General features: G+C 37.5%; 1 protein-coding gene across 1 annotated transcript in view; it reads right to left on the reverse strand.

Annotated features, from left to right (window-relative positions):
• Positions 1-7,034: 7,034 nt before the first annotated feature.
• Galphao (G protein alpha o subunit) overlaps positions 7,035-13,059 on the reverse strand; it is an 89,726-nt gene continuing 83,701 nt past the window's right edge. The window contains exons 7-8 of the mRNA XM_089250485.1: positions 10,041-10,194; positions 7,035-7,347 (exon numbers count right to left, since the gene is read on the reverse strand). Of these exons, the coding sequence (XP_089106611.1) occupies positions 7,160-7,347; positions 10,041-10,194 (342 nt within the window). The 3' untranslated portion in view covers positions 7,035-7,159. The remainder of the gene's footprint in view (positions 7,348-10,040; positions 10,195-13,059) is intronic.

Consider the following 13,059-nt stretch of genomic DNA (forward strand, 5'->3'; position numbering starts at 1 on the left):
ATGGCTGCCATTAATAAAAAAAAAAAAAGCTTGTTAACAGCATGGCCATATACTTACAAGTCACCATTAAATCCTATATACCCAAACGAAACAGTTTAAGTAACGAAAGTTACACTGGGGGAAGTTCGTTTGCCGACTAAGGTTTTTGGTATGTTGGGAACTGTTCGAGCTAGATCTCATTTCTGCATTGGCTCTACTAATTTAGGGCTTGAAATTTAAACAAAATATCTTTGTTGAAAAAAATTAAGACATTCTTTCCCAAGTTGGAGGTCTTCTGTTTACTTTTCCCTGCTCACTCCACTAAGTCAAGTGTTCGAGATTACTTTGTAGTTGTATCATGAACTACTGTGAAGAATTAAAACACTAAAATATTAAATTTGATGTACATGTAAAACTAATGTGCAATGAAGTTATTATGACTAGACTTGGACTATTATAAAGAAAAGCTGCCTATTCTAAAACAGTTGCTCTGATAGTCTAAATTAAAAATTACTAGTATAAATCAATAATCAATCAATTTTACCACAATAATTCAAGTCAGCGGTTCTCTACCTTTTCTGACTCGCGGAGCCCTTTTCAGTGAATAATTTCTATGGCGGAGCCTTGTTTAATTCGAGGAGCCCTTTTTAGTACATTATTCATATGGGAGTACCATTTAGCCCTCTTTTTTTTTTTTTGTTTGTTTATCAAATTTATTGATTTATTTTATTATTATCGAGCGGCCGCGGAGCACCGGTTGAGAAATGCTGATTTAAGTACTAAGAGATAATAAAAAGGTAAAAAATTGCTCTATTATTTTTTCTTTCGCACAACATTGCATATTAAAATTGACGGCACTTAAGTCGTCACTCCGCTTAAGCCGTCATAATTTTTCGATAACGTGAGGTGACGACTCATCGAGGTTTTACTGTAATTGGAATATTGATCAAGAAGTGCTCGCGAGCACGAAATTGAACAAGAGCATCGAACACTGGGTACTTCAGGGAGCACCGTGGGAAGATGCCTGATGTAGAGAAATATCAAAAGATCAAGACCACACTCAGAAGAAAAGGGTATAACCTGATATAAAGGATAGAACGCTGGTTGACGAGAATGGAATAAAATATGCCTCGGCTACGGCTGAAACTTGGCACTGTTATGTGGAAAAGCTTTATAATGACCCGTATGCCAATTAGTATTAAGGTCCCCGCCCAGAAGATAATCAACCGATCTTACAAAGTGAGTTCGAAGATGCAATTAAGAGCACTACCAACAGGGAAAGTGGCAGGATTGGATAGTATTCTCGCGTAACTATTAAAAGAAAGTGGGGACTGTCAGAAGTCGGCTCTCTTTGAACTTGTTAACGATGTCTATAAAACGGGCAAATGGCTTAAAGACCGACAGTTACCGTATCGACAATACCATTTTCAGAACTGATTTTAAATGAGGCTTTTGATGAGTACAATGCTGGTATCCGGATAGTGGAGGCGATAAAGTTTGAGGATAATCTTGCTCTATTTGCAGAATTGAATTGGCAGGATGCCTGGCATAGGCGGAGATTGACTTGGAAGTCTGGGGGGGGGGGGCACGATGATGATGATGTCAATTCATATATACATATATACATTAGATCAGTCGACTCCACCTTTGACTCTGGGTAGGCAATGCCCCCCCCCCTCCCCCCGTATCTCCGCCCATGATGCCTGTCAACGTTGACAAGACTACTCTCGAGGATTAACCGCAAGGTCTAGAAGTACGGGATGAAAAAATAAATAGAAGCATGTCGAAAACAATGCCAACGGGCAAGAAAGCTCATCGCTTCACAACGAAAATTAAAGGTCAACTACTGCAACAAATAATATCGTTTAAGTAACTTGAGGAGCTTGATCACGGAAGATGGCTACTGCAGCAGTGACGTAAGATATAGAATCGTCCTTGATAAACAATAATTCCACGCTAAATAAGTATTCTTAACGAACTTATCGATTAAACGCCTGATTAAAGTATATGTGTGGTCTATCGCACTATACGGATCAGATACTTGGACCACAAACAGGAAAGACGCGAAACGATTGGTGCTGGAAGCGCATGGAGCGCATAAGCTGGACATTGAAAAGGTCAAATTCACAAGCATTAGCACTGGTTGGAGAAAACCACTAAATCCTTTAAAAGATTAAATACAGACTCCTACACACTGGTTGGGACATGTTCTCCGGCACGGCGGATTGCAGCGAGCGAGACGGGATTTAAGAGAGAAGGACCAGGGTCACCTGGATCTCAACGTTACTAAATGACGCAGAATGTACTAGTTATAACCAACCAGAGAACCCCAAGCCCAATACAGAGACGAGTTGCGGCTGTTCAACCAGGTGGATGAACCAGTCTTAGGATTGATATACCACTGATGATGAACAAATACACCTCGGACATAATAGCTTCATAAGTTATTTCGGTTGTCAATGCTGGTAAATGAGTCATTATAATGTCATGTAAGCAATGGTATAACTATCGGTTCATACAGTGACCAGAAATTTCTTTCAGAGAGGGATAACTGGTGTTTCGGGGGGGGGGGAAGGAAATAAAAATTATACAGAACAACAGACAGACATTTTCTAACATTTCGGGTTCCTTATTTTCTGGGATGTAAAAAAAAAATGAGACCCGCCGACATTGACTTGTGTTGGCAAATCATGTATTAAGGGGCCCCTCTCACTTTTTTAAGGTCAAAGATGTTCAGTGAAATATTGTTCAAATTTATTGTCCCCAAATTGTGGGTGACCTGAGCAAATGTCCTTCTTTCCCCTATGGAAATCAGGCTACAGGTCTGAGTTCGAGTTCGAAACCCTTATTCGAGGATAAATATATTTTCCTGACTATTAAGAATCGATTATTTTAGTTTTTAATACAGTAATTCAATCTTTATAGAAGACATAAGATACTTTCATGTTTTACAGTATATATGTCCTCATGTCTTTCATATGTCCCCTCCACTTGTTAATAAAAGATATACGGAAAACCAAAGTGGTTAAAGATTTTTACAATTTCATTATTTTATTTTTATAAGAATTTTACCTTTACCCAACTTTTCGATAAACTGTCTGTTAAGTAGAGATGATCTTTTAGGAGAGAAAGATCTTTTTGCCTCTACGGGAACTGGAACCCCGGTCTCATATCCGGGACAAGTGCTTTACTACTAAGCTATGAAGGCAGAAAATTTCTCCCTTGGAGCGTATATAGTGTATGCTTAACAGCACCGTGCAATGGACAGTGATACCAATCAGCTAGTTGCTCGTAAATAACATCGAGTCCACCAGATGGCGACATATATGTAGCGAAAGTTGCCTTCTCCACTTATTGATACAAGATATATGAAAAATTGGCTATATGTATAGAGAGGCTGATTTTTTTGAGGGTGGGGGGGGAATGTTCCGTCGAGGTCCTAAAAAACATAAAATAAAATTAAAAACACAACAAAGAAACTGAGGATTCTAAAACAAGTTTATTTTTCACTTTTCTTCACACCGTAATTTCTCCCTATAGCATCTTCTACTTACAAAACACAGGCAGAAAAAAAAAAATTGTTATATTCTCCATAATAATAACAATAATCATCATCATTATTATCATCAGTCATCAGCATTTAAAAACAAAAAAAAAAAGAAAGAAAAACAAAAATGAAAAACATGTTGACCATTTCGCCTTTTTAATATATTTACTTTATTATATAATAATTATTATTATTTTTTTTTTTTTCCACAACGACACCAACGATGTTCCTGCGTGACTAGAATGTGTCCATTATTATTATTATATTTTTTGTTCAGGAACACTGCTCTTATATGAGCAACAGCTATAATAATGACCAGCGATGAAAGGAAAAACAAAAAAAATAATAGAAATGATAGACTTTCACGAAGGAAATCAAAATTGAAATAGACGGTGCAATTTTTTTTTTTTTTCCATTTTTTGTTGTTTTTTTCAAGCGTTCGTATTAAGTTAAAAATCTGCAGATACTGCATACAAAGGAAATAAGAGCATTCATATAAAGACAGGACGTTGACAGAGAGATAGAGAAAGAGACAAAGAGCTACAGATAAAAAGACGACCAAAAAATTATTTGGCGCTAGTTCTTTTTCTTGATTCTTCTTCTTCATCGTCCATCACCAAAAACTTTTTCAAGCAATTTCTCGAATTCGACATTTTGCGGGCTAATAATTATAATAATAAAGCGAGCTTCTTCTTTTTATTTTTATTCCCTTGTATATGGACACACAAATTACATATACACACTTAGACCCTTCGTGGTCCCAGACGAAAAAATGCTGTTTCTTTTTTTTTTTGTGTAAAAATGGGGTTTTGTTTCTTCTTGTTAAAAAGTGCATAATCGGTGAATATAAGCCAAAAAAAAGAAAAACCTAAAAGAAAAAAAAAAATAAAGATTCATAGATCGAATAATGCAGTATAATCCATTACCATCACCATCATGCGTTTTACAGTGATAGATATTTGTTTAACGAACTTAACAATTCCAAAATTATAACCAATATCTCAACATGCGAAGCATTTAATTTCCTTCTTTTTTGATACATATTTTTTTTTTTTTTTTTTTTTACCGTTAATTGAGTAAAGAACATTCATCGTAGTGCATATTAGTTCGTTTTTCTTTGAAGATTCTCTTCACAGTGACAAACAGAGAGGCATCATTATATATATATATATATATATTGTATCATATATATATGGAGTGTGTGTGGTGTGCACTTGCTTTCCTCTGCACACCGTATATTCATAATAAGACGAAACACGAACACATAACTCGCGTGTTTTAATAACAAGAGCGGAGAGAACAATAATGTTTGTTTTTTTTTATCGTTTAAACTTCAAGCAAATTTTAGCACTATTTGCTGCTGCTGTTGCTTCCACACAACACACGTTTCATCCCTTTTTTTTTTTTTAACCGATATTTTTATAGAAAGAAAAAACGAAAAAGAAGCCAGCACGCGCAGTATACAGGGAAGGGGTGTTTCAAAAAAAAACAAAAAAATCCTTATATAGGGACATTATTACATACATATACACAAACACTAAAGAAGTCATTAGGCTACACACACATCGTGCGTTGAAGACTCCCGAACACACACACACCCAGACACATTTTCTTTTTTTGGTGAAAAAATTTTGTGTTTTAAATCCCGATTGATCTCCATTGAGAAAAATCACTTTTTTTTTTTTTTTTTTGAAGGAAAAAAAAAAAATTTACACATTTTTTTAATTTCTTTTCCCCCTTTATTGCACGATGCAGTGTATGGCAGTAGAAACAAGCAAGATGAAAGTGTAGTCCATTAGTAGAGGAGAGAGCTCTTGGTTTTTGTTTTTAGATCTGTCTTCTTGAGGGTAAGAAAAATACGAAATTTCTCGTATTTATTCACGTCATCTCCTGTTTTTATTTCGCTTCCATTTTCGTAAAAAAAAAAAAAAAAAAAGCAAAGTTTTTTTTTTTTTAAATGTAATTTCTAGCGTCACAAGTCACACCATGCTCCGAACCATTCACCAACTGCAGAGAGCAGCAGAACAACACTAAAAAACTTAAGAAACACCAATATATTCATTTTTCTTCTTCTTCACATTAGTTCCAAGGGAGAAATTTTGCATGTTTTTTTTTTTTTTTTTGAGATCGCACACAAATATACACACATATTCAGTTAAATTCTATATATATGTATAACATATTTAAATTATTTTCCTCCCTCCCCCATAATTTTGTTGCCGTCGTAAACACATTCCTCCTTCTCCTAGAACCAAACTTTCCTCGTGTCGATAGCACACACACACACACAGAAGACGATTCTCTTGGCCACAAAAAGTCACACTGCCGGTTTGGGGCTCGAAACCTGCAGCAGAGGCTTTTTGTAATGTACATTGCTATTCATAATTTTTTTTTTCTTGAAATCAGTATAGAAGTGATATCATATATATTTTTTTTTGTGGTAAACTTCCATTTCCTGATTACTTCATTCTCCAATTTTCATTCTGTTTTCACCTTCTCTACAGTCAAACTAAGCACCGAATGCGTTTTTGCCATTTTGAAATTCTTATCAGGAGAAGGAGGGAAGGGAGGAAATATATTATTATTTTTTTGTTCCTAAATGCTTCCGTAAAGCAACGTTGTTTTGTTGAAATAAAATAATCGAAATTTGAATTATTTATGTAAATTGAGGAAAAAGTGAAAGAGAGAGAGAGAGAGAGAGAGTTGAAAAATACAGGACAGTATATATAATAGGTGATATAAAAAAAATCAATTTCTTTTTTCAAAATTAATCTCGTCGAACGCTCTGTTTTAATTTTGCTCTCATCATTGTGCGGATTTCATTTATGAAATACCTATAATTTTAATTATTGACAATTAATTTGAATTTGTAACCCATACATTAAGACGCTGTGAACATATTCAAAAACTTCACTGTGGTGTCATTTTCAATTTAAAATTGTTTCGAAATTTCTCTCGACTCTTAGAAGAAAGCTATGGTATCAAGAAATATTTTAAATTAATATATTTTTTTTTTGATTTTTGTGTGAAAATTGAATTTTCTTTCCTTAAAATATATTAGCCGTTTTGATTTTGGAAAAGAAAGCTGAACAGTTTCACGTGGAAATGTCTCTGAAAAATTGTTTCTTTCAGAATTTTTTCGGAATTAAATTAGAAATCAAAAAAATTTTTTTTTACGTGAATTTGACATGTATGTAGAACAAAAATGCCGAACGTTGAATTCTTGTTAATGATGAATCACGTGACTTTGAATGGAATGGATCCTGTCCGAATAAGAATGCAGCAAAGCTTGGGGAGTTTTGGGTAAAAGGGATAAGGAATCATGGGGGAAACATGAGCATTAATAACAAGCATGCCGAGCATTCAGAGGGGGGGGGGGCTTTTTTTGGGGGGGAATTATATTTAAGGGAATTTCGTGGGGAAAAAAGAGGACAACGGGAATTTTTCCATCATTATCATCATCGTTTTTTTTCCATCCATTTTCTCGTTTTTTTTTTAATCCTCTTCATTCATCATAATATATTAGATAATATGTCTTTTTCTCTTTGGCTTTTCGATTTTTATTCCCTTCATCTGTTCAATTGTTTTCTTCACTTGGAAAATTTTCTTTTCTTCTTCTTTTTTAAATTGTAACTAATATAATCCACACCCGCGGAGGTTATTGGCGATGATGACATCAGTGACCGCGTCGAAAACGAATTGAATATTAGTGGTATCTGTAGCACAGGTCATATGGCAGTATATCTCTTTAGTAGTAGATTTGTTCTTTGCTTCGAATTGCGCTTGAATGTAGGCCGCAGCTTCTCCATATTCTTGGGCGCCTAGTTGAAGAAATGGAAAATGTATGTATTCATATTGAAATCTAATAATAATAGTGTAATGGTTAAAAAAAACGAAAACAAAGATTCAAATTTAAAACTTGAAAATGAAAATTTTGAAGCATTTAGTCATTTTATGAGAAAGAGTATTATGGGAAACATAAATTTCTATCAATAAATTTTTTGTATAATTTTCGTTGCTTGTAACTAGTCAAACGTATATTCAATCGATAAACCTTCGAATCTATAATTGTACTGAAGATACCGCATTGAACTGCGTACAATCCACGTACAGTAGAACCTCCCCTAACAGACACCTCCCGTTAACGGACGCTTTCTTAATCCCCGGTCAAGTGAGATAGGGCTTTAATGTATTTCACTTTCCGTTACATGACAGTAAAATCAGGAAAATTATACTTCCCCCCCCCCCAAACTCTAATTTGGTAAAAAAAAAGCCAAGAATTTATCATATTCAGCTAAGATTAGTTTAATCACAGGCTCGTGTTGGCAAATATGATAACTTGTCAATTAATTACTTAATGTAACCGAGTAACACTCTAGGATGATGAACTCGAATGGTAATGTTGGTTTTGTTTGGTGATAACGTGTGAAGAAACTCAACATTACAAGACTGGTGATATTGTTATGAATGTGTTTTTATCTTCTCTCTCTCTCTCTCTTCACACATATTTTAATTTAGTTCAATTTTTATTGCAAAATACGCGCAGTGCACGTATCATGTACGGATAAAAATAATTAATGGGTTTAATTTCTCAAGAGGGCTCACAAAAATTCGATCTGGTTGAAATTTGCGAGAATTTTCTAGGTAAGGCCACAGAAAAACCACTTGCCTCGGGGGCCATCATGACCTTAAGACGGCCGTGCAGCGCATGAGCCTCCCATGCCCTTCCTGTGTACGCCTCTGGTCATCAGTGGTGACGCCCCTCTATCATCAGGAGAAGAAACGGGATAAATTTTCAGTTTTTCTGTTTTCTTTTCCTATCTATTCGTCTTTTTTTGATGTGACTCTCCTCTGAGGGTAAGCTGACTATATAATATATACCCTAGTGAGGGGTTTCTCTCTAAGTGACGTCTAATCCTTAAAAACTGCCATAGAGAACAGTTATTGATTGGCTGTAACGATAATACCGATGTAACACTGCGCGTTAATGGCGGATGATGAGTCCGCCTGGATTTTTACAGTGGCTATATCTTAGGGAAACATTTCTCTCTAAAGGCGGCTACACACACACTCACTACTCTGACGTGACGTGGGACCACGTGATATAGCGAATTCTGATTCGCAGGAGTTTTGCCACACAATTCACAATGTTAATGACGTGTGCCTTACGTGTGGTTTGCACTTTGAAACAGGAAGGCACTCTAGATCAGTGGTTCTTTAAACTTTTTAAGCCCGCGGCCGGTTTCATTCATTTTTGTGAGTCGAAGGCCCGGTCAAACACGACCAACGGAAAATGAATGAGGAAAAATGAGACGGCTAATCACTCACATATGAATGATATCATGGTCCCGGCTGTGGAGAAACAGCCGGGGCCTTAACCTTTTCTTGCCCGTGGCCCCCTTTCAATCACATTTTTCTCGTGGCTCCCCTGTCTTACCCAGAGTCTTCGACCCTCATCTAGAAGTAAGATCCTTTATACGTATTGGATTTTTTTCAGTGAATTTATAGTGAACGAAAATTTTGCAAATAAGATTGGTCTCCGAACCACTGGGCTAGAATTTATTGAGCTCCCCGCTACAGCCAGTCCGAGTTCTATTCAGGGCCGTCTCAGCATCATGGGCCTCCTAGGTAAAGTGATGCTATGGTAGTCCCACACTTAGATGGAAGTAAACAGCCTATATATTCCCTACTTATTTTCAAAATTTATTGTACTATACAAAATATTATGGTGGGGTCACTTATGAACCTGAGACCCCCCCCCCACAAGAGTGAGACTGACAGAGCTACAGCCCGGGGGGGGGGAGGCCTGATATGGTTTTCATAATTTTTTGTTTTTTCACACTATAAATTTAATCTAGAGGGGGCCTTGTGAAAATCACCCATCCTAGGGAACCTGCTGCAGAATGTAGGCGGTGAGTCCCGGGTGGGTCCATGCCGTGAAATGACTCTGGTTTTATGGGTAGTTTTGTTGGATTCTGTAAGTGTCCAGTCCACTAATATAAAAGCTCTATTTCTTCACACCTTCGTTTTTTTTTTCTCAGCTGTCTGCAGCCGTCCAAACCACCTGTCATGGCCCGTTTCTCAATTTTCTCCCGTGGCCCCCTTGAAGTACCCCAGTACCACCAGGGGGGGCCATATGGCCCCCAGTTGAGAACCACTGCTCTAGATCACCAAATGGCCTGGGGACCCAGGCCTCTAGATGGCGAACATGTGCTTCTCTAAAAAAAATTCATTTGAATTTTTCTTTCTATATGAAACGAATAAAGTTGATTTGAATTTGTCACTTCAATAGCATGTCTTCTAGACTTATCTAACTTCAAAACAGCTAGGAAAAAAAAGCGTAGGTTTGTCTTGATTTATTCTGGTTCTCCTTCAGATGACGATTGGCATGACATAATGATACGCTATTGATTCTCGAGTTGGCGTAGGTTAGTTGTAAGACATCGTGATACGATACTAAATAAAGAGAGAGAGAGAGATGCTATTTATATTATTCAGAGAAATGATTACTTACCTGTATATTCGGGGAAACAAATGGTGAGAGGGGATTTCCTAATTTTTTCTTCGAAAAGATCTTTTTTGTTGAGAAACAAGATGATAGACGTGTCGGTGAACCATTTATTGTTGCATATGGAATCGAACAGCTTCAGACTTTCTTGCATACGATTCTATAAGGAGGAGGAAGAAAACACAAAACGTTTTATATACAAGTTAAAATACAGGGTGTGCAAAAAAGTCCGTAGAAACTTTAAAAATTCATAAAAAACCGGAAAAAATAACAGAAATAAAAAACGGTTTGCAGGGGTTTGCATCAGGGGCCGGCAACGGTTTGAATCGCTAGAGGTTACGGGAATTTTCCTAAGACAGAAAAAAAATCTCAAAACAGCCGATAGGCGGTGCTGGTACGAGCGACTTCGGTGGAAATATACAAATGAGACGCTTATTAGAACTTGCGCTTCTAATCCACAACCGCTTCATCGTTGTAAACCGTGTATGTGGACCTGCTGCACTCTGCCGTTGCTGGATTTGTGACTCGCCTGCAATGTGTTATTCCCTGTGGCGGTGGTGGCCATGTGGAACACATACTGCTGTGATAAACGATTTGGAGTCGTTCTGTTCGTTATTTGCGTACCTTTTCTTTGACTTGTGTACGTCAGCGCCACCTATCGGTTGTTTTTCCTCCTGTCTTGAAAAATTCCCGTGACCTATTGATGCTATTCCCCCCAAACCGTTTTCCATTTCGGTTATTTTGCCGGTTTTTATGAATTTTAAAGTTTCTACCCCGACCTTTTGCCCACCCTGTATAAAAATTTTAGCAACGCAACGAAAAGTTAAAATGAAAAATTTTGCGCAGCAATAAAGGAAAAACATCATACACAAAATATACATTGATATTAAAGGTTGTTGCGTATGTAAATGCTGGACTGGATGGATTCTAACATGGTTTCACTGTAGAAACTGACTTTTATGGATCGAAATATGTACAAGAAATCAATCCCACCGACATGGCCCCACATAGGGTGGGCTGACAGGGCTCTAGCCCTGGGGCCCAGGACGGTTATCATTTTTTTTTTTTTACTTTTTCATGCTATAAATTAACTACAGAAGGGGCCCGCAAAAGATCCCAGCCTGGGGGCCCCACTACAGGTTACTTGATGTCAGTCAGTTTCCTACATTCGGGACTGAAAATAAAAAATGCTTTCTTTGACTGTGCTACTGTTGTGCATTTTTGAATCTTTTGTTAGCCAAGATTCTCTAGTAAAAGATTCTCTCTATTTTTTTTAAGTGAGTGGTTGTTGGTTGGTGATCTAGGGAATATGCTGGGTGAGAAAGAGTCTCAGTGTAATTTCTGGATTGTTTTCTTCACAAGCATTTTCAGTGAAGCAGAAAAAAAAAATAAAAAATTCTATCCATCAATCTAGACCAGCCATCTTCAACCAGGTGCGGCGAGCACCATAGTGCTCCTCCAAGTATTAAGAGTGCTCAATGACAGTGCCCGATTTCGTTCTCGCGAGCACGAATTCAATTAAACACCCTGTAAAAATTGCATTCGAGGATCGCAGCTAATGCAGATTTCAGGCATAAGTATGTCAAAGTCGCCGCAAGGGGGTGCTCTTTGTTTGATAATGGGTATAGGCAGTGCTCGCGATTCGAGAAAGGTTTAAGACCCCTGATCTAGACCATAGTGTCTTAACATTTTTGTCCCACCGCCCCACTTTTCAGAAATGTTTTTTACTCTCATCGCCCCCAACTCAATCGTACACATAGTATCCAATGTTATACCCATTGCTTTTATTGCTCCCCGTACAATTCCATCGCCCACTTTGAGAAACACCGATATAGACCATAGTTTCTGAAACTTTTTGCTCCATAACCCTCCCCCTCTTCAAAATTTTTTTTTCTGTCAATGCCCCCTCCCCAAGCAAGTCTATAGGATTCTATGTTATGCCCGTAGCTTCTATCGCCCCTGGACCATTCCATCGCCACCTGGGAACAATATTGCTTACGTTGGGAAACACTGATTTAGACCTTTCAATCTGTAAGTTTTAATGCCTTCCATCCAGCTATGTATGGTGCATTTCTGCATTGATGGTTGCATCACATTTCAAGAGTATTCACGTGAATCTATCTGTTCATGCCATTTGCGTCATTTTGCGCATTGCTGTGGGACTTTCTAATCAAGCAATTACTTCCGAATTTGACCACTAGGAGCAATGCTGACAACTTCCGCCCGTGGTAGCATTTCTAGACCATTTCCTCTCACCTTTCGAAATCTTGAAAGAATTGAAACGAAATCGTCATTGAAGTGATGTGGAGAAACCCAATTGTTAAGCTTCTTGACCTTACCAGATGCTGACAAGACGGGAAATTGTCAAACTGTGGATGCATAATTTCTCTGTCATGAACCTAACGTGCCATGACGCCAACATGTTGGAGCAGGCATCTTTAACCCCGTTGCTAGCGAGTACCACGGTGCTCCCTGAAGCACCAACAGTGCTCGATGCTCGTGTCCCCTTTCGTGCTCGCGAGCCCTTGATCAACGTTCCAATTAAATGTCTTGTACAAATTACTTTTTCTGGGATTGAAATCATCCCGATTTCGTGCATTCGTGCATTCGAACTTACCGAAAAGGGTGCTCTTCTTTTGATGGTGGATACAGGCAGTGCTCGCGACTAGAAAAAGGTTGAAGACCTCTGTGTTGAGTAAGAAATAACGTTTTTGATCAACCCTTGCATCAGAAAAACTGCAAATGACTTGTAACTTCAACAAAATATTGCACCAACTTTGTGTAGTATTTCTCTGCATTTTCGTGGGAATCGCATGTATATTCACGAAAAACATAAATGGTTTTCTATAAAAATTCCAAATTTTATCGCATGATTTTTGCTTATAACATGCCGAGTTCTCAATCAATTTTCACGAAATTTACAGAAAACATGAAACATACTGTATATAAATTTAAAATTCGATAAATCATTATTCAATGAGACATGCGTAAATCATTATTAGCCGCTGTGGCGGTCGAGTGGTCA

Source organism: Pholcus phalangioides, unplaced genomic scaffold (assembly GCF_987345545.1).
Source record: "Pholcus phalangioides strain wild (caught in Gottingen) unplaced genomic scaffold, Ppha-v1.0 ptg000024l_1, whole genome shotgun sequence".
Classification (NCBI taxonomy): domain Eukaryota; kingdom Metazoa; phylum Arthropoda; class Arachnida; order Araneae; family Pholcidae; genus Pholcus; species Pholcus phalangioides.